Source organism: Podarcis bocagei, assembly GCF_964188305.1.
Source record: "Podarcis bocagei genome assembly, chromosome: 3".
NCBI lineage: Eukaryota > Metazoa > Chordata > Lepidosauria > Squamata > Lacertidae > Podarcis > Podarcis bocagei.
In genome coordinates, this window is record NC_138127.1 from 102,290,428 (window position 1) to 102,311,485 (window position 21,058).

At 46.3% G+C, this 21,058-nt stretch overlaps 1 protein-coding gene across 6 annotated transcripts in view; it reads left to right on the forward strand.

The window, feature by feature from the left end:
* The window catches only part of PAPOLG (poly(A) polymerase gamma), a 43,880-nt gene that overhangs the window by 21,537 nt on the left and 1,285 nt on the right, over window positions 1-21,058 (forward strand). For 4 of the 6 annotated variants that reach the window (XM_081188559.1, XM_081188564.1, XM_081188563.1 and 1 more), the window contains exons 9-21: window positions 320-458; window positions 3,064-3,136; window positions 4,474-4,594; window positions 6,416-6,500; window positions 7,954-8,007; window positions 8,675-8,794; window positions 9,420-9,529; window positions 15,533-15,654; window positions 15,750-15,922; window positions 16,666-16,748; window positions 17,158-17,378; window positions 19,262-19,315; window positions 19,737-20,772. In XM_081188559.1, coding sequence (XP_081044685.1) covers window positions 320-458; window positions 3,064-3,136; window positions 4,474-4,594; window positions 6,416-6,500; window positions 7,954-8,007; window positions 8,675-8,794; window positions 9,420-9,529; window positions 15,533-15,654; window positions 15,750-15,922; window positions 16,666-16,748; window positions 17,158-17,378; window positions 19,262-19,315; window positions 19,737-19,835 — 1,454 coding nt within the window. In that variant the 3' untranslated portion in view covers window positions 19,836-20,772. Of the gene's footprint in view, window positions 1-319; window positions 459-3,063; window positions 3,137-4,473; window positions 4,595-6,415; window positions 6,501-7,953; window positions 8,008-8,674; window positions 8,795-9,419; window positions 9,530-15,532; window positions 15,655-15,749; window positions 15,923-16,665; window positions 16,749-17,157; window positions 17,379-19,261; window positions 19,316-19,736; window positions 20,773-21,058 lie in introns of those variants that run through there. The other 2 variants (XM_081188560.1, XM_081188562.1) reach the window with 2 other exon arrangements.

A 21,058-nucleotide genomic window follows, 5' to 3' on the forward strand; every position in this document is an offset into this window, starting at 1 on the left:
GCATGCATTTGAATCCAAATCAGAACTAAAATTAAATACAAATTGCTGTGACTGCTTTTTCTAAGGCTCCTGGCTCCCTTTTTTGAGGGGGGGTGTCTTTTTTTCGACCTTGGCAGGAGAAGTGACTAGCTAAGCCCCGCCTTCCTGAGTGCTGTCTTCACAGTGAGAATTGGGCTTTCCCTCCCCTGTAATTGGTTAAGGAAAAACGAGATTATATAGTTGCTCTGCTGCGTATTTAAGCTCTAGTTTTGGCCCTCTAATAACCTGAAACTAACTGAAATGCTCGGGAAATCTGAAGTGACAAATGTCTGCCTTTTAGGGCGTGGGATTTATTCAAATATGCTGGGATTTCTTGGTGGTGTTTCTTGGGCCATGTTGGTGGCGAGGACGTGTCAGCTGTATCCGAATGCCTTGGCCTCCACGCTGGTTCATAAATTCTTCCTGGTTTTCTCCAGGTGGTAAGTATCTGGCCAGCCGTCACAATTCACAGATCGTACATGTACTAGATTATAACGTAGGAAGAACACAGATCCGATCTCGGGCCAGCAAGATGTTGCCACTCAGTTACCACTGGCAAGTAAAGTACAGTGGTATCTCGGGTTAAGTACTTAATTCGTTCCGGAGGCCTGTTCTTAACCTGAAATTGTTCTTAACTTGAAGCACCACTTTAGCTAATGGGGCCTCCTGCTGCTGCCGCGCCGCCGGAGCACGATTTCTGTTCTCATCCTGAAGCAAAGTTCTTTACCTGAAGCACTATTTCTGGGTTAGCGGAGTCTGTAACCTGAAGCATATGTAACTTGAGGTACCACTGTAACCATGAAATTGTGCGTTTCGGAATGGGATGCCCTTGGAATCCACCCCAGAGACTTTTAAGTAACTTGCCTTCAGTAAATGCACCTTTCTGCTGCCATCAAAATGTTTTCCTGGCCAGGAACGCCCCCTGAGTGTCTCCCCTGCTGTTTGTTTAGATGTGTGTTTTCAGATTCCAAGTTGTTGATATTGTGCATTGTCTTGTATGTCCTCAGGCACACAAACAGTATAAATAAAGTGTACTCCTGAGAGTGCTATGTGCATGTCTCCCTAAAATAAGCTCCCATTTGGCTTTTCCTTTACCCTAGTACAGTGATGGCCAAACCTGGCCCTCCAGCTGTTTTGAGACTACAACTCCCATCACCCCTAGCTAACAGGACCGGTGGTCAGGGATGATGGGAATTGTAGTCCCAAAACAGTTGGAGGGCCACGTTTGGCCATCACTGCACCAGTAGGACAAGGGTGGCTTTTTATTGCCACAAAATTTATCTGTTGCTTCCTATATAAAGTGTCTTGAAGTAAAACAATGGTCACTTGCAATAGGATAAATTTTAAAAACCCTCACTTGATAAGAGCAAGAAATAGTTTTAAACGTCATCGGCCCCGTATTGTGGAATACTCTGCCAATAAAGATTTAGCAGGTACATTTTGCTTTTAACTTTTAAACACCTGCTAGAAAGTTTCCTATTGCAGGCGATTAAAACTACATATTTCCACAATGGTTAATTGATGTCTGTTTTCAACTTTTAAATGATTTTACTGTATGGTTTTCTGGTTTTTGTTAATATTTAATATGACCCCTTCATTAATATTTTTTAAATGAAATGGTGGTCTGTACATATTTTTTATAAATAAGACTATTCCTATGCCGCCGTACTAAAAGACTTTAACACTACAGCAGGCTGCCTGAGAAAACAAGAATATGTTCACCTGGTTGCCTAAATGTCGACAGATAAAAGAGAGTGCTTCTTCTCACAACATATACTGTATTTTTCGCCCTATAGGGCGCACCGGCCCATAGTTTTTTTGGGAGGGAATAAAGAAAAAAAACCGACCCCTCTCTCCAGGCTTCAGTGAAAGCCTGCATTCGCCCCATAGGACGCGCACACATTTCCCCTTCATTTTTGGAGGGGAAAAAGTATGTCCTATAGGGCAAAAAATACGGTAGTTAAAACTATGGAATTTGCTCCCAGGGGAGGTCTTGATAGCCACAAACATGGCTTGCTTTAAAAGTGGATATGAGAAATTCACAGAGGACAAGGCTATCACTGGGTACCACTTGCCGTGATAGCTATTTTCCATCTTCACTGACTGAGGAATCCTGCTTCTGAAAACCAGTTGCTGGGAATTGCAGGTGGGACAGAGTACTACTGCAGTCCTGTTCCACTTGCAGGATTCCCACAAGCATCTGGTTGGCTACTGTGAGACGAGGGGGCTAGACTGGATGAACCATTGGCCTGATTCAGCAGGCTTGTCTTACGATAATGATAGCGCCAGGCACACCCACCCTTCAGAGAGCGTTTCCCAGCCAGGGAGCCACCACTGAAAAGGCCCTTTGTGTTGCTGCCCTTTGTACCTCCCTTGGAAGGAACATGCAACAGCGGCCTGAGGAGCAATTGGGAGCAGGTCTTATGGCTGTACAGCCGTACCTCATGTTACGTTTGCTTCAGGTTGCGCATTTTCACTTTGCGTCCCACAGCGATCCGGAAGTACCGGAAAGGGTTACTTCTGGGTTCTGCCACTTGTGCATGTGCAGACGTGGAAAACGATGCCACGCACATGCACAGAAGCGGCAAATTGCGACCCGCGCGTGCACAGACGCGGGTTGCATTCTTTTCAGGTTGTGAACAGGCCTCCGGAACGGATCCCGTTCGCAACCAGAGGTACCACTGTACTCAACACGAACCATTTCGTCTTCCCTGCCCTCCACCCCAGCCAACAGGGAAATGTGAATGCTTGAATTAAAGGGTCTCACAGTTCTTTAGACTTCATTTGAACAGTATAACTCTTGGCCTGATTGGTGTAGAATAATGTCACTCTTACAAATGTATTTGCACTTTATACTTAAGATTTTCTGCATGTAATAAACAGACAAGCAAATTGTGCCCTGCCCATCTGACTGGGTTGCCTCAGCCACCCCTGGGCAGCTTCCAACGAATACAAAAGCGCATGTCTTCACCGATATGGATAACTGACATGCAGATTTCTAGACGGCAGTATGCACTTGGTTTCGCTCACCTGCTCTCTTTTCAGGGAATGGCCCAATCCAGTCTTGTTGAAAGAGCCCGAAGAGAGCAACCTCAACTTGCCGGCCTGGGACCCCAGGGTTCGTAGAACACATTGCCTTGAAAACCATCCTGTATCCCCCGGCGTCAGTTGTAGCAGCCTTGTGAGAGTGTTGCTGCTCTTTTAGTCAGGAGGAAGGGGAGCAGAACTGACCCATGCTGAGCCCTCTTGATTCTCCAGGACACCAGCAGCAGCTTTGACAAGCCTGCCACCTGACAAAGGTGTCCTTACTGAGAGGCATTGCCTTCTATGGGACAACATAAATCTCTCCTTTGGTAATCCTCACAGAACTCTGGCCCAATGGTTGCCATTAATTTGATTTTGAATTGATTTTAGAATGAATTGATTTTAGAATGCTGTATTTACTGATGTTAGCTGCTCTGAGCCCGGCTTCGGCTGGGGAGGGTGGGATATAAATAAATTATTATTATTATTATTATTATTATTATTATTATTATTATTATTATCTGCTTCACCCAGAGGCACAGTTGCTGGGGTCGCGGGAGAGACATTCCCTTGCCTCTACGAAACAGGGAGCAGAGTGGAGTGGAGTGCAGAGTTCAGGAATAATATGCCCCGCTTGGTTATAAATTCTGAGACTATACACCTGCCTACCTTTTATAGGGTATCCAGCTAAACAGTTCCACTAGTGCAGTGTTTTTAAGCAGCACAACAGAACTTCTCCACACACCTCCAAAATCGTTCCAGAGGGTTGGGGGAACCTTGAAATGGATTGGGGGGGCATGTGGGGAGAAGAGAAGATGGGGCAGTTCCATTGTGTAGCTTAAACTGTTTTAAACATTGTGTAATTCTGTACTTTCATATTAATGTGTCTTCATTGTTGTGACCTGCCCTGGGACCAAAGGGTTGAAGTGCACATAATAAATGCATATAGTAGTAATAAGAATAATAATAAACCAATAGACCTGAAGTGTTGAGTTGGAGGCCATCTGTATTGTGTTATTAACTAATTAAGTCATTGAATCTGTACACCGACCTTCATCAGAAGATCACTGGGCGGTTCACAACATAAAAATACAAAGTGAGAATCCAAAATACACAATATAAACTGCAACTTGTTTTAGCAAATTCTATAGTTTAACTCTGATGGCATAACAGGGAATCAGATACACACATGGGAGGTTAGGCTTTCAGTGACTACTAGTCATTATGGCAGTGAAAAAATGCTGGTATGCTTCTGAATGCCTGCTGCTGGAGATCATGGCTGGGGAAAGCGCTGTTGCCCTTGTGTCCTGCTTAGAGGCTCCGCATGGGCCTCTGTTCAGCCATCGTAAGAACAAGATGCTGGACTAGATGGGGCCTTGGTCTGACCCAGCAAGGGTTCTTAACGTTCTTATAATCCTTCACCTGCCACAGGTAAATCCATCAGACAGGTATCACCTGATGCCCATCATCACCCCAGCGTATCCACAACAGAACTCCACGTATAATGTGTCGACTTCAACCAGAGCGGTAATGGTAGAAGAATTCAAATACGGTAAGCCACCTTGATATATATTCCCAAATGGTGGGGTATAAACACTTTTGAGCTAGCAGTGTGTGGTTCTCCCAAAGACAATAGATGCAGGCTGACGAGGGTCAAACTCCCTCGGGAGGTGGTGGACTCTCCTTCCTTTGAGGTAAAGGTGAGTGGCCATCTGCCATGGATGCTTTTGCTGAGGTTCCTGCACTGCAGGGGGTTGGACTAGATGACCCCTGAAGTCCCTTCCAACTCTACAATTCTATGATTCTATGATAGTGGAAACAGAAGGAGAAGTGGGAAGTGGGAAGGGCACTTTCTAGATGAGGATACGATGGCCAAGAGAGACGTACAGTGGTGCCTCGCAAGACGAAAAGAATCCGTTCTGTGATTCTCTTCGTCTAGCGGTTTTTTCGTCTTGAGAAGCAAGCCCATTGACGGATTAGCGGATTAGCGCTATTAGCGGCTTTTAGCGGCTTATCTGCTGATCGGATCAGCTGATAAGCGGCTTAGCGGCTTAGAAAAAGGGGGGGGAACCAGCAGGAACTCGCAAGACATTGTCGTCTTGCGAAGCAAGCCCATAGGAGATTTGTTTTGCGAAGCACCTCCAAAACGGAAAACTCTTTCGTCTAGCGAGTTTTCCATCTTGCGAGGCATTTGTCTTGCGGGGCACCACTGTATCTGGTTCTTGATTGCACGAGACTTGATAGAAGAAGAAGAAGAAGAAGAAATAATTTATTATTTATACCCCGCCCATCTGGCTGAGTTTCCCCAGCCACTCTGGGCGGCTCCCAGTCGAGTGTTAAAAACAATACAGCATTAAATATTAAAAACTTCCCTGAACAGGGCTGCCTTCAGATGTCTTTTAAAAATGAGATAGCTGCTTATTTCCTTGACATCTGATGGGAGGGCATTCCACAGGGCGGGTGCCACTACTGAGAAGGCCCTCTGTCTGGTTCCCTGTAACCTCACTTCTCGCAATGAGGGAACCGCCAGAAGGCCCTCAGTGCTGGATCTCAGTGTCCGGGCTGAATGATGGGGTTGGAGATGCTCTTTCAGGTATACAGGATTGAGGCCATTTAGGACTTTAAAGTTCAGCACCAACACTTTGAATTGTGCTCGGAAACGTACTGGGAGCCAATGCAGATCTCTCAGGACCGTTGTTATGTGGTCTCAGTGGCCACTCCCAGTCACCAGTCTAGCTGCTGCATTCTGGATTAGTTGCACTTTCCGGTTAACCTTCAAAGGTTAGATAGAGCACATTGCGGTAGTCCAAGCGAGAGATAACTAGAGCATGCACCACTCTGGCGAGACAGTCTGCGGGCAGGTAGGGTCTCAGCCTGCGTACCAGGTGGAGCTGGTAAACAGCTGGCCTGGACACAGAATTGACCTGCACCTCCATGGACAGCTGTGAGTCCAAAATGACTCCCAAGCTGCGCACCTGGTCCTTCAGGGGCACAGTTACCCCATTCAGGACCAGGGAGTCCCCCACCCACCCCCCAAAACAGTACTTCTGTCTTGTCAGAATTCAACCTCAATCTGTTAGCCGCCATCCACCCTCCAACTGCCTCCAGACACTCACACAGGACCTTCACCGCCTTCACTGGTTCTGATTTGAAAGAGAAGTAGAGCTGGGTGTCATCTGGGTGTCTCTATGGTTTGCAATTTCCCCCCTTAGTCTCAGTGCTGTGAGTTGAGCCAAGTAGCCTTTGAGTTCCCTTTCCTGACTTGTGCTCCCCCAGTTCCAGTTCTGTGAAGGCACTCCAAGGCTACCCAACTCAGAAGATCTGCAAAAGTTTATAACAAAAGCACTCGCATTGCGGTTTTGTGTCTCTACAGGTCTTGTGGTTACAGACGAGATTCTTCAAGGGAAATCAGACTGGTCAAAGCTGCTTGAGCCGTCCAACTTCTTTCAAAAGTACAAGTATGTGAGAGTACCCGGGCTTTCAAAGCCCCTATTGAAGCAGGTGTAGCTGGCAGTGCTTACACAAGTTTAAAAACAACGTAAGATCAGAATAACAATAACTTCCCAGCAGAGCAGGTAAAAATTCTTCTGTGAAAAAAAGAACAAGCTTGTTACCGAGGAGCCCTCCCTAGGGAAAGGTGTTGCAGAGGCAAGGAACCACAACAAAGATTCCTTGTTTCTGGTAGTCACCCACCTTCCTCTGATGGTGGAGGGCCTTAGAGCATGGGTAGGCAAACTAAGGCCCAGGGGCCGGATCCGGCCCAATTGCCTTCTAAATCCAGCCCACGGACAGTCCGGGAATCAGCGTGTTTTTACATGAGTAGAATGTGTCCTTTTATTTAAAATGCATCTCTGTGTTATTCGTGGGGCCTGCCTGGTGTTTTTACATGAATAGAATGTGTCTTTATTTAAAATGCATCTCTGGGTTATTTGTGGGGCATAGCAATTCATTCATTTTGAGGGGGGGGAATTTGTCCAGCGCCCCACAAGGTCTGAGGGACAGTCGACCGCCCCCCTGCTGAAAAACTTTGCTGACCCCTGCCTTAGAGGAAGGCCTTAATATGTACTCTGGCAGGTTCATGTTGGAGGATGTGATCTTTTAGGTACCCAGGTCCTAAGCCGCTTAAAGGTAAAGGGATGCCTGACCATTAGGTCCAGTCGTGACCGACTCTGGGGTTGTGGCGCTCATCTCGCTTTATTGGCCGAGGGAGCCGGCGTTTGTCCACAGACAGCTTCCAGGTCATGTGGCCATCATGACTAAGCCGCTTCTGGCAAACCAGAGCAGCACACGGAAATGCCGTTTACCTTCCCACAGGAGCGGTACCTATTTATCTACTTGCACTTTGACGTGCTTTCGAACTGCTAGGTTGGCAGGAGCAGGGACCGAGCAACAGGAGCTCACCACATCGCGGGGATTCGAACCGCCAACCTTCTGATCGGCAAGTCCTAGGCTCTGTGGTTTAACCCACAGCGCCACCCACAGCGTCCTGGTTCCCCAAGCTGCTTAGGGCCCTTCAAAGATATAAACTGGCACTTAAAATTGTGCTCAAATGGACTGGGAGCCAATGAAGTCATTCCAGAACTGAGATATGTATGCCCAGCCCTAATTACCAATCTTACTTTGCTGAAATACAAGAAACTCCTTAATCCCACAGCCATTCTTCTTACGGAGCTTCCCCTTGGTAGAAGCTTTAAACTCTTCTTAAGCATTAAATTGATCCAAGCAGCTAGGCCAGAAATGGGAAGAGATGTTGACCTGTAAGCCATTGGAAATATGTGGAGGATAGGCTTCTCCTTACAGAACAAATGGGAGAAAGGCTGAAGAGGATGTGAAAGTTGTCTAGCGCTTTGGAAAGGCCTTTTATTAAAATGGTTGAAAAGTGATCACATTAGCATTGCTTTACGTTTCCAGGCATTACATTGTGTTGACTGCCAGTTCCTCAACTGAAGAACACCATTTGGAATGGTAAGCTTCTGACATTAGATTTTCAATGTGATGATAATATGATTTGGGGAGGGGGTGAGCAGGGGGAATAGGCTGGAGTCCTGCCCTCACAGTCAGAGCTTCTTACCCTGGAATGGCAGAACATTTGATGACCGTGCCAATAACTTGCATTCAAGTGCTCAGCTCAGGGTAAAATGCACAGAGGTCTCAGACCTGCAGCTTTTATGGTGCTTTCAAACAAAGCAAAAACCTCACTGCTGTTTGGTTTATTATTGGGGTTGCTTTGAACATGCTTTGATTTTTTATTTCTAAGTTGCCTTGAGTATGAGAGTTGGGGCACGCCAGCTTAAATAAATAAAACAGTGCAGGCACGGCCACACATGCATCAAGCTGAACCCAGAAGTGGTCCAAAAACATTACAAAAAGGGGCAGGCTTTTTCAGATACACGTGACGTCACTTAAATAATGCAGTGCCTTGGAACGTAACCCCTGCATCAATTGGAATTGCCTGTAAACCAAAACGTGTGCCTCCTGGTTCTGTCTTAAAACTTTGGTTTGTTGCAGTACACCCGTTGGGCCACATGGTGTCACCCTTCAGTTGGTGGTTAGAAGTAAATCAGGCAGCCTTCAGCAAAACTATTAACTGAAACTTCATTTTGCATTTTTTTCTCGTGTTTTTTGTTTATAGGGTCGGCCTGGTAGAATCGAAAATCCGCGTGCTTGTTGGAAACATGGAACGGAATGAATGTATTGCAATCGCCCAAGTGAATCCGCAGTCCTTCCCAGGGAGTAAGGAAAAATTCAAAGAGTGAGTTGATGCTTCGTTGACTACTTGAGCCCGTGAAAATGTGACAGCATTGGGGTGTAAACTTCTTGTTGTGATGGCAAGAGGAGTCCTTGGAAGGGAATTTTTCAGGGAAAGATTAGCCGATATCATAGCTGTCAACTTTTCCCTTTTCTTGTGAGGAATCCTATTCGGAATAAGGGAATTTCCCTTTTAAAAAAAGGAAAACATTGACAGCTATGGCCGATATGAAGGTGGGTGCCAACAAATCCCTGATTACCGGCTATTCCTTCCCTGCAGCCTGCCTTTTCCTGAGCCAGAAAGGAGGCAGGGGACAGTAAACCACTGCCTGGGGAATGCATTTTGCAGAGCTGCTTGGTAGGTAGAGGAAGAATTGAGTATCTGCCAGCTGATTCTCACGTCTGTTAGTGCCCTGTCCCTGCAATAGGGTAACAAGAGAACCATAGCGGTTCAGAGCCTTGCAGTGTAGCCCGGCCCTTTCCTGTGTGACACCTGGAGCTCTCTACCCTGCCTCAATATTACTGAAGCATCATGCCGGTTTTCCTTGTCAATCCCTGCACTGCTGCAACTTTGCTGACATCTCACCAGTCCTTTCAGTTCATATGCTGTCCTGGAACTTTCCCTTCAGGAGCGACTTTGTGTCCGTATGGTTTCTGGGGATAATTTTTAAGAAAGCGGAGAATGCAGAGAGTGTCTGCGTTGACTTAACCTACGATATCCAGTCGTTCACGGACACAGGTAAACCCCTTCTCTTCTTAGTGAAAGTTCTGCCTCTGAACGTGATAAGGTTGCTTGCCTGTTTCCCAAAGGGTTGCCTCACTTCAGTATAAATTAGTGCCTATACTAACTGAAGAATCAAGTTCTGCTGGGAGTTGGAAGCTTTTCTCCCACTGTCCCCGTGTGTGTGTGTGTGTGTGTGTGTGTGTTGACATCGACAAGCCTTCTGATGAGGTTATGTGCTTAGTCTTGTGAAATATGAGAAAGAAGCATTGCTTGCTAACCATCCAGCGACTCTGTTTGCAACATAACAGTATAATCCACTGTGCTCAGAAAAACTTTGCTTAGAATCATAGAATCATAGAATCATAGAGTTGGAAGAGACCACAAGGGCCATCGAGTCCAACCCCCTGCCAAGCAGGAAACACCATCAGAGCACTCCTGACATATGGTTGTCAAGCCTCTGCTTAAAGACCTCCAAAGTAGGAGACTCCACCATACTCCTTGGCAGCAAATTCCACTGTCGAACAGCTCTTACTGTCAGGAAGTTCTTCCTAATGTTTAGGTGGAATCTTCTTTCTTGTAGTTTGGATCCATTGCTCCGTGTCCGCTTCTCTGGAGCAGCAGAAAACAACCTTTCTCCCTCCTCTATGTGACATCCTTTTATATATTTGAACATGGCTATCATATCACCCCTTAACCTCCTCTTCTCCAGGCTAAACATGCCCAGCTCCCTTAGCCGTTCCTCATAAGGCATCGTTTCCAGGCCTTTGACCATTTTGGTTGCCCTCCTCTGGACACGTTCCAGTTTGTCAGTGTCCTTCTTAAATTGTGGTGCCCAGAACTGGACACAGTACTCCAGGTGAGGTCTGACCAGAGCAGAATACAGTGGCACTATTACTTCCCTTGATCTAGATGCTATACTCCTATTGATGCAGCCCAGAATTGCATTGGCTTTTTTAGCTGCCGCGTCACACTGTTGGCTCATGTCAAGTTTGTGGTCAACCAAGACTCCTAGATCCTTTTCACATGTACTGCTCTCAAGCCAGGTGTCACCCATCTTGTATTTGTGCATCTCATTTTTTTTGCCCAAGTGCAATACTTTACATTTCTCCCTGTTAAAATTCATTTTGTTTGTTTTTGCCCAGTTCTCTAATCTGTCAAGGTCGTTTTGAAGTGTGATCCTGTCCTCTGGGGTGTTAGCCACCCCTCCCAGTTTGGTGTCATCTGCAAATTTGATCAGGATGCCCTTGAGTCCATCATCCAAGTCGTTGATAAAGATGTTAAATAAGACCGGGCCCAAGACAGAACCCTGTGGCACCCCACTAGTCACTCTTCTCCAGGATGAAGAGGAACCATTGATGAGCACCCTTTGGGTTCGGTCAGTCAGCCAGTTACAAATCCACTGAGTGGTAGCAGAGTCAAGACCGCATTTTACCAGCTTCTTTACAAGAATATCATGGGGCACCTTGTCAAATGCCTTACTGAAATCAAGGTAGGCTATATCCACTGAGTTCCCTTCATCTACCAGGCTTGTAATTCTGTCAAAAAATGAGATCAGGTTAGTCTGACATGACTTATTTTTCAGAAATCCATGCTGACTATTGGTGATCACAGCATTCCTTTCTAGGTGCTCACAGACTGTTTGCTTAATGATCTGCTCCAGAATCTTCCCTGCTATTGATGTCAGACTGACTGGGCGGTAATTATTTGGGTCCTCTCTTTTCCCCTTTTTGAAAATAGGGACAACATTTGTCCTCCTCCAGTCTGCCGGGACTTCGCCTGTTCTCCAGGATTTCTCGAAGATGACTGCCAGTGGTTCTGAGATCACATCTGCCAGTTCTTTTAATACTCTTGGATGCAGTTCATCTGGCCCTGGAGACTTGAATACATCTAAACTAGCCAAATATTCTTGTACTGTCTCCTTAGTTATTCTGGGCTGTGTTTCCTTTGCTGAATCATTTGCTCCAAATTCTTCAGGTCGGGCATTGTTTTCTTTATCGGAGAAGACTGAGGCAAAGAAGGCATTGAGGAGTTCAGCCCTTTCTGTGTCCCCTGTTTGCATTTCACCATCTTCTCCTCTGAGTGACCCTACTGTTTCTTTGTTCTTCCTTTTGCTACGAACATACCCATAAAAGCCTTTTTTGTTGCTTTTAACCTCTCTAGCAAGCCTGAGTTCATTCTGTGCTTTAGCTTTTCTGACTTTGTGTCTACACGTGCTGGCTATTTGTTTGAATTCCTCTTTGGTGGTTTCCCCCCTTTTCCATTTTTTGTACACATCCTTTTTTAATCTTAATTCAGTTAAAAGTTCTTTAGATAGCCACCCTGGCTTCTTTAGGCACCTTCCATGTTTCCATCTCATTGGTATTGCCTGACGTTGTGCTTTTACTATCTCCCTCTTAACAAACTCCCAGCCATCATGAACTCCCTTTCCTTTTAGTATTGCTGTCCATGGGATCTCACCCAGCACTTCCCTAAGTTTTATGAAGTCGGCTTTCTTAAAGTCAAGAAATTGAGTCCTAGTATGCTTGGCTGCTCCTTTCCGCTGTATAGTAAACTTCAGAAGAGCATGATCACTCGCGCCTAATGATCCTTCCACTTCTACCCCACTAACCAGGTCATCAACATTGGTTAGGACCAGATCTAAAATGGCTGTTCCTCTTGTTGCTTCTCCCACTTTCTGGACAATGAAGTTGTCTGCAAGGCCAGTGAGGAATCTGTTTGACATTATGCTCTTGGCTGAGTTTGACGTCCAACAAATATCCGGGTAATTGAAGTCCCCCATTACTACTATCTCCCTTCCTTTTGCATGCTTGGCCATCTGTTCCAGGAAGGCATCATCTATGTCCTCCGTTTGGCTTGGGGATCTATAGTAAACTCCCACAATGAGGTCTCTGTTATTCTTCTCTCCCTTAATTTTGACCCAAATGCTCTCACATTGGCTTTGAGGTTCTAAATCTTGGATCTCTTCACAGGTATACACATCCCTGACATATAACGCCACTCCTCCTCCTTTCTTGTCTGGTCTGTTTCTCTGAAATAGATTGTATCCCCCCATTATTACATTCCAATCGTGGGACTTATCCCACCAGGTTTCAGTGATGCCTATTATGTCATATTTAGTTTGCTGTACCAAGAGCTCAAGCTCATCTTGTTTATTTCCCATGCTTTGCGCATTAGTGTACAGACATTGAAGTCCATTAATCATTCCCCCGTGTCTCTTATTTAAGGATTTTTTCCTCCCACCACTAGGTCCGCGTGCTGTTTGCTCCATTTGGTCTATGACATTTGGATGATCATCTTCATTAATTGATAGACTCCTACCTTCAGGAGCACTGTCTCCCTCCCCCACATTAGTCAGTTTAAAGCCCTCCTGATGAGGTTTCTGAGATTTTTGGCAAAAACATTCCTCCCAACCGTTGTGAGGTGCAGCCCATCACTTGCCAGAAGTCCATCTTCAAGAAACTGCAGTCCGTGATCTAAGAATCCAAACCGTTCCTGTTTACACCATTTGCGAAGCCAGCTGTTCACTTCCACTATTTTCCCCTCTCTCCCTGGGCCACGTCGTTCAACTGGGAGGACAGACGAGATGACAATTTGTGCATTTAGTTGCTTCAATTTCCTGCCGAGAGCCTCGTAGTCTCTTTTGATCTTCTGGAGGCTATTGCTTGCAGTGTCATTGGTTCCCACATGAACCAAGAGGAAGGGGTATTTGTCAGTGGGTTTTATGATTCCTTGCAGTCGTTCAGTTACATCTTGGATCTTAGCCCCGGGGAGACAGCACACTTCCCGAGACATCTTGTCAGGCCCACAGATCACTGCTTCTGTTCCCCTCAGTAGGGAATCCCCTATCACCACTACACGCCTCCTCTTGGGTTTGGTCGGGGTTCTTCTGTGAGCTGTCCGTTCCAAGGTCGCCTGCACATTCCCTGAGGACTGACTTTGCTGCTCGTCTTCATATACCTGATCGACTGTAATGAGGGAGAGATCCTCAAATGGAGTCTGCTCTTCGTCTTCCATGCTAGGGGAGAGGACCTCAAAGCGATTGTGTATTTCTAAACAATCAGAGTGAACCCTGGGCCTCCTACTTCTTTGAGTCACGTTTCTCCATATATCTGGCTCCTGTGTTGATGAACTAGCCTCCTTCTCAGGGGAGTCCCCTGTCTCCTCCTTGGTGGGGACGGTGTGCTCTGTTGCTTCCAAGAAGAGCTCCAGCTCTCTAATTCTTTGGAGCGTAGCTACACGTTCCTCCAGTTGCTGGACTTTGTCTTTTAAAAGGGCAATCAACATGCAATTGCTGCAGGTGAAGCTGCCTGCAACCTTTGGCAAGATGGCAAACATTGCGCAGGAATCGCAGGCGACTGCAGCTGTTCCCTCCCCTTCCATCTTGAGATCGTGTCGTTGGGGGTGGCTACAGAGGTCCTCCATCATAAAAAGCTTGAAGACAGGACAAATAACTTCGCCCACAAAAAAAAACCTAGGTCTCCCCCAACAAACGTTTGAGACTAGCTCCCCTAAATCTAAAAGATGGATATAACTGCGCGCGCCGCTAGGCGCGCGCCGCTGCCCTACAAACTCTGATAAGCTCCTCCCACAGCTAATCCCCTGCCTCAACAGAAACCCTGCCCCCTCTGACCTTTACACAGGGAAAAGAGCTAATCAGCCACAAGAAACACACACACACAAGAAAACCCTTTTTGCTCCTTCTTCAACTGCTGCCCTACAAACTCTGATAAGCTCCTCCCACAGCTAATCCCCTGCCTCAACAGAAACCCTGCCCCCTCTGACCTTTACACAGGGAAAAGAGCTAATCAGCCACAAGAAACACACACACACAAGAAAACCCTTTTTGCTCCTTCTTCAACTGCTGCCCTACAAACTCTGATAAGCTCCTCCCACAGCTAATCCCCTGCCTCAACAGAAACCCTGCCCCCTCTGACCTTTACACAGGGAAAAGAGCTAATCAGCCACAAGAAACACACACACACACACACACACACACAAGAAAACCCTTTTTGCTTCTTCGTCTCCTTTTGAAAGAAAAGGCCCTAGAGCAGGGTTAGCCAACATGGTGCCTCCAGATGTTGTGGTATCTGAAGACACGAAAGCTCATACCAATAACAAACTTAGTTGGTCTCTAAGGTGCTACTGGAAGGATTTTTTTTTAATTTTGTTTCGACTACGGCAGACCAACACGGCTAACTACCTGTAACTATTACAACACCAGTTGTCCCAGATCAAAGGGAATACTGGCTGGGGCTGATGGGAATTGGAATCCAGAGGGCACCATCTTGGCTAATCTAGTGCTGGAAACTCGCTCATTCCTTAATGCCACCCAACTATTTGTGCCTCTGCAACCTCCTGGTTTTATTCCTTGATTGGGGGTATTCCCCCTTAGCCCATTAAATAACATCAAATCAGTTCTGTTTACACCGAACATGACAAATCTGCTCTTGGAAGCACTGGAATACTCAAGGGTGGCGGGAGGGTCAGTGTGTTCTCAAAATATACTGTGCTAAGCTTAAAGCTTTCACTCCCAGCTTCCAGTGCTGCTACTTCTGGAACTTGCTGGGATTCTGTGTGATGCCTTCACATTCTAATTAGCTACCCAAGCTGTGCTTCAATGGAGAACTGAACAGTTCTTCCCCACCCTTTGCAGTTTCCCGGGCCACACTGGGCTCTCTTATTTTGACTTCTGATATACCCTAGTGACCAGTCACAGTCCCCACCCTACCAATAAAGCGCCGTCTGTGCTGCTTCTGCCCCTTAGCCCTCAGCTCCTGTTGTTGGGTTTAAAAGGCAGTGGTGCTCCCTAAGAGCTATTCGAACACCTTGGTAGCCAAACTACCAGGGCATACATTCATCTGTGCACCTGTTCTGTAAGCCCCACAGTGTACTTCTCTGTGGGGCAGAGCTTGCATGGGCTGTGAATGGAGGAGGCTGTCGCTACAACAGAATAAGCAGCAGCTCACTTTGCTGTGCAGGCTTCCTAGATCTGCTTGACTTGCTTTCTTCTGCCTTAAGTTTATCGGCAGGCGAATAATATCAGCCTGTTGAAAGAAGGCATGAAGATCGAAGCTGCTCACGTGAGGAAGAAACAGCTCCACAATTACTTGCCTGCAGACGTCTTGCAGAAGAGAAAAAAGGTGAGCCCAAATTCTGGACTTTCCGTTTTATTTTTATTAAAAAAACAAACCCTTTAGTTGTAGGTCTGCGAACTTAAGCCGGTTTTTCTCAACAGAGTATGCCAGACATAAGCCAAAACATTGGTGGACCTGTGTTGAGAAGCACATCTGCGGACAACGGCTGCTTGGGCAGGTACAGGGACGTAGGCGTTGGGACACAATCCAGGGCTCTTCCCCCTTTCAGCAGCGTGGCAAAAACCAGCAGCAGTTCTTCAAAAGAAGCTGAAAGGTGGGCATTGTCTTAATACATTCTGTGTTGCTGCGTCAATGTTCCGTTGCTCCAGAAGTGGCTTAGTCCTGCTGGCCACATGACCCGGAAAGCTATCTGTGGACAAATGCCGGCTCTCAGCCTGAAGTGAGATGAGCGCTGCAACTGTTGGGATATTCTGTTCCGCCTTAAGGAACAGGCATGATTGTTGTGTGTCACGTGCCTGTTCACACTCCAGCACAGCTTGCTGGGAACTTCCGTTTGTGTATAGCTTTTGCTTTATCTGTCTTGCTTTGGACACAAAGGAGATCAGACATGTTTCCTTTTGTCCTGATGTACGCTGAATAAACTGCTTGTAAATATGCTCACACAGCCTCTCCTGCCACTTCTGTTTGTGCAGCTTTTACTCTGCTGAGTAGCGTGCCCTAGCTTCTGAAGCTCAGGCCACAGATTCATGCTGCACCAAGGACTGGAGTTCGCATGGCACACTGGCCGGTGGGCTGGAGCCAGCTAGGGGGCCTGCAAATTGCCCCTGCTTCCAACAGCAACCCTATAGTCGCCTTGACTGGATTTAACCATTACGTTCTTAAATCTGCTTAATGTTAACTGACTGAACTGACTTACAGCAAAATCTTTTGTCTCTATTTATTTGAACAGAAGTGGTTTTTATGGTGACGTTGTGCCAGACCTATAGAGCCTAACACATGTCAAGACATGTTCCTTACCCAGGGAATTATCCTTACCCTTATTCCTGCTTTACACAGGAATGCTGTCTTTCAAAATACCACCATCTATACTAACAGAGAGAAGCCACCGAACGTCCTTCAGCCTTCGATGTCTTCTCAAGGTTTGTCCATTCCGGTAGTTGGTCTGCGTATGTCTAAAATCTGAAAAATCATCTATTCTTTTTGGCACCCGTCTGTCTCAAGAGACAATGGAGTGTGCTTCCAGGGGTGAAATCAAACCTCTGGAGAATCACAGCACCCGCTGTGGCTGCGGAGCCCAGTAACTCGTAACTGCAGCCTCCCGTGTCGTTTCCGCTATTATCCTTCATCCATTAAGGTCCCAGGGTGGTTTGCAAAATATAGTTTAAACAATACATTCATTTTATATATATATATAAAATTAAAACATTCAATTGTTTAAAAAACATATATTCGAACCATAACTGCACTGTGGCAGAAGAAGGCATTGGCGAGAGTTCTCTGTTGGAAGTCTATAAGTTAAAAACTTTAAAAGATTCTTCTTTTTTGCAGAGCCGGATTCCACAGTTGCAGATAACATGGCTGCATCTTCTCCAAGCACCTACAGTATCTCCAAGGCTGCCGAGCCAGATGTGGCTCCCACAACTGCCCATAACCATCAGCAGCATCTGGATGGAGTGGCTTCTGCAAGCGTGAAAAACGTTTCCGTGAACAAGAGAGGCCACGCACCTGCCTTGCAAGACGGGTTCAAACGGCTGAAAGATGTAGGAACGGCAAGTACCTGGTCAGAGTGGCCTGATGTTACATGACAGATGTTGAAACAATGCCTAGGACTGCAGCCTCATACTGACGGAAGCATGCATAGGGGGAGGGAGGAAAGGATCCTGACTTCTGAATACAGTGGTGCCTCGCAAGACGAAATTAATTCGTTCTGCGAGTTTTTTCGTCTTGCGAATTTTTCGTCTTGCGAAGCACCACTGTACACTGTTCAAGCAATGCACCCTGCGTATTAACGGTTTTAAGAAAAAGGAAACAAACTTGCAAGACGTTTTCGTCTTGCGAAGCAAGCCCATGGGGAAATTCGTCTTGCGAAGCAACTCAAAGAACGAAAAACTCTTTCGTCTTGCGAGTTTTTCGTCTTGCGAGGCGTTCATCTTGCGAGGTACCACTGTACTCAACTCCGTTCAGACTTCGCAGAGACCGTTAACAGGTTTTTACAGCATAAGTAACACAACTTACCCGAAGGGCTGCAGAAGCAGATTTTAACACGACTTGTGTTTGCTGCCTTGAAGGAACCTCCAACCTTTTCCACTTTTGTGTAGAGGCGAAAGGACCGGATCAAATGTCAGCTGAGCAGCACTGGATGGATATAGGGAGAAACACTTTCTATTTTCTCTTGGGAGAAAAGCAGTGACAAACCTAGACAGCATCTTAAAAAGCAGAGACATCACCTTGCCAACAAAGGTCCGTATAGTTAAAGCCATGGTTTTCCCAGTAGTGATGTATGGAAGTGAGAGCTGGCCCATCAAGAAGGCTGATCGCTGAAGAATTGATGCTTTTGAATTATGGTGCTGGAGGAGACTCTTGAGAGTCCCATGGACTGCAAGAAGATCAAACCTATCCATTCTGAAGGAAATCAGCCCTGAGTTCTCACTGGAAGGACAGATCGTGAAGCTGAGGCTCCCATACTTTGGCCGCCTCATGAGAAGAGAAAACTCCCTGGAAAAGACCCTGATGTTGGGGAAGATGGAGGGCACAAGGAGAAGGGGACGACAGAGGACGAGATGGTGGGACAGTGTTCTTGAAGCTATGAACATGAGTTTGACCAAACTGCGGGAGGCAGTGGAAGACAGGAGGGCCTGGCGTGCTCTGGTCCATGGGGTCACGAAGAGTCGGACACGACTAAACGACTAACCAACAACAACACTTTCTATTGTAGTTGTGATAAGTCTTAGGAATGCTGTAAAAGGCTATTTCACATGGCTTCCAGACAAATTTCACCTTAATGGTGTCTCCAAATCCTTCATGGTTGCTGTGATGGGATGATGAGCTGCTTGTGCGTAAAATCCAAGTCCCTCAGAGTTTGTTCAAGTCCGCAAACCTCTGTCTGTAACGGAGCCCCTTAAGCATGGCTCCGTCAGTCACTGGCAGATTCCGACAGTGGTTGCTTTCAGAATCGTTTCCAACATAAAAGCTCCTTAACGGAAACACGTCTTCTGGACTCACGGCGTGACAGTTTCCGGCGAGGAGTGGGTGTCCCTATGGGAGGTCCAGAAACCTCCCCACTGTTCTCGCTGGAAGTGTCTCTGAGCCATCCCACCTGCTCACTTTCCCTCAGAGACCCTCCTCTCCCCCTGCTGGTTCCCTCTTCAGCTGCAGAGTCTCTCCCAACCTCCGTGAGCCCTTCCACCACCTGTCCTTCCGATGGCAGTTCCCTGACAGTTGCTATGAGGCTGCAGTCTTAAAACCCATTTAATCCAAAGTCCACTCTTATTCCTTTGGAGTGGGCATGCCTTGTTTTGTGCTTCAAGATTTTGAAGTTGCATGTGGGGGGATAGTAATTGCACAACATTACAGACTTATCTGCTTCTGGCTGTAATTCACTGTTCATTGTCTTTAAATACTGACTAGGTTCTTCTTCTTCTGGTCCCTTTAGCGCAGCCTGGGAGACACCACGCTGGTTCCAACTTCTGGCACATTAAGATCACAGGTACTGTATGGAGCCCCCTTAGTTTTAAAATAAGAACCAGAAATGGAGCTATAGTTCCTGTGACCTAAAGGCCTTAAGTATTTACTTGACATCCACGTATTTTCTCTGCCCCTAAAAATTAGTCCCAAACATTTGCTTTTGGTGATACGCATGTTCAAATCCCAAATTTCAGCCTCTTGAGAGTTTCGCTTCCTAGACTAGGGGTTAAATTCAGGGGGTTAAATTAGTGTTAAAAGACCCTGATAATAAAATATAAAAACCGTAACACTCAGCTATGTTACTTAAGTAGAAGAATAAAAGCTGAGCATTGGAAGGTGAAAGACACAGCCGCGCAGGATCAGTGCCAGAGTCCACGGATGTGTCTTTTTGTACCTGAACTCAGCTCAGCTTCACACATCTGATTTCTGTTTTCCTTTCGCAGCGGCTTTCCAGTAAAGAGTTGCCAGATTCATCCTCTCCAATTCCAGCAAGCGGAGTTCGTGTTGTCAAAAACTCCATCAGGCTGACGCTCAACCGATAGCAGGCGCCTCTTCGGGCAATGTTAAGTGCAATGTGTTTTTAATGGCTGCTGCAATATTATTTCGTTTCACATGTCATTCTAAGAGCATATTACTTGGGCTGTAACAGCTGGTCTTACTTGGAAAAAATATGCTAAGCAACTGAAAAGTTGCCCAGATTCAGTAACATCCATATGAATGTTTGTGTATGTCACTATTGCACGTGTTTATAGTTGCCCTGGGTGTTGCAGATCCCAAATCTCTTAAATCTCTCTTCTCAAGAGGTCTTCTCTTTAAAATGCCCTAATAGGATGCGTGTCTTGGACTATAACAAAGCCTGATTCGTGCTTCAGAAATACAGTGGTACCTCAGGTTAAGTACTTAATTCGTTCCGGAGGTCCGTTCTTAACCTGAAACTGTTCTTAACCTGAAGCACCACTTTAGCTAATGGGGCCTCCTGCTGCTGCCGCGCCGCCGGAGCACGATTTCTGTTCTCATCCTGAAGCAAAGTTCTTAACCCGAGGTACTATTTCTGGGTTAGTGGAGTCTGTAACCTGAAGTGTATCTAACCTGAGGTACCACTGTATTCTTTACCTTATATGCAGACTTAACTGATAGATTAAGCTACTAAAACGTGTAAAACACACACACACACACACACACACACACACACACACACACACACACACACTTGTTTGACCAGGTTGCAGGCTGCTATTGTTTCTTAAGAGAAAATGCCCAAAGCAGCTTACACACTTAAAATACACAGTACAATCCTGAAATCGACACACACAAAACTTAACCAGTTGCCAATCAGCAGCACCATAAAACAGCAATGTATTTAAAAGGTGCCTTACTTATTCCATCCATCCATCCATCCCACCTAAAGCAGGGATGGGGAGCTGTGGGGCGAGTGCAGCCACGAGGTCCTCCCCATCTGGGTTACAGCCTCGTCTCCTTGGCTTTCCCAAGCTTTTCTGCAGGGAGCAGAAGTGTGTGTGTTTGGTGGCTTTCCTGGGGGGATTTCACCCCAGGGAATGTGGCCCTTGAGATGGGAGGGAGGGGAAAAGGTGTCCTATCCCTGATTTAAAGTAGGGAAATAGGAGCCACAGCTAAATGGTGGTGCACCTCCAACTTAAGATCTCAGTTGGGAAAGTCCTATGCATGACATCATGGATAGCTGGTAAGTGGAGTGGTCCCAAGTTCTGAGCTCAGTGGATTGCGCAATGCAATGCAATGCACCTTA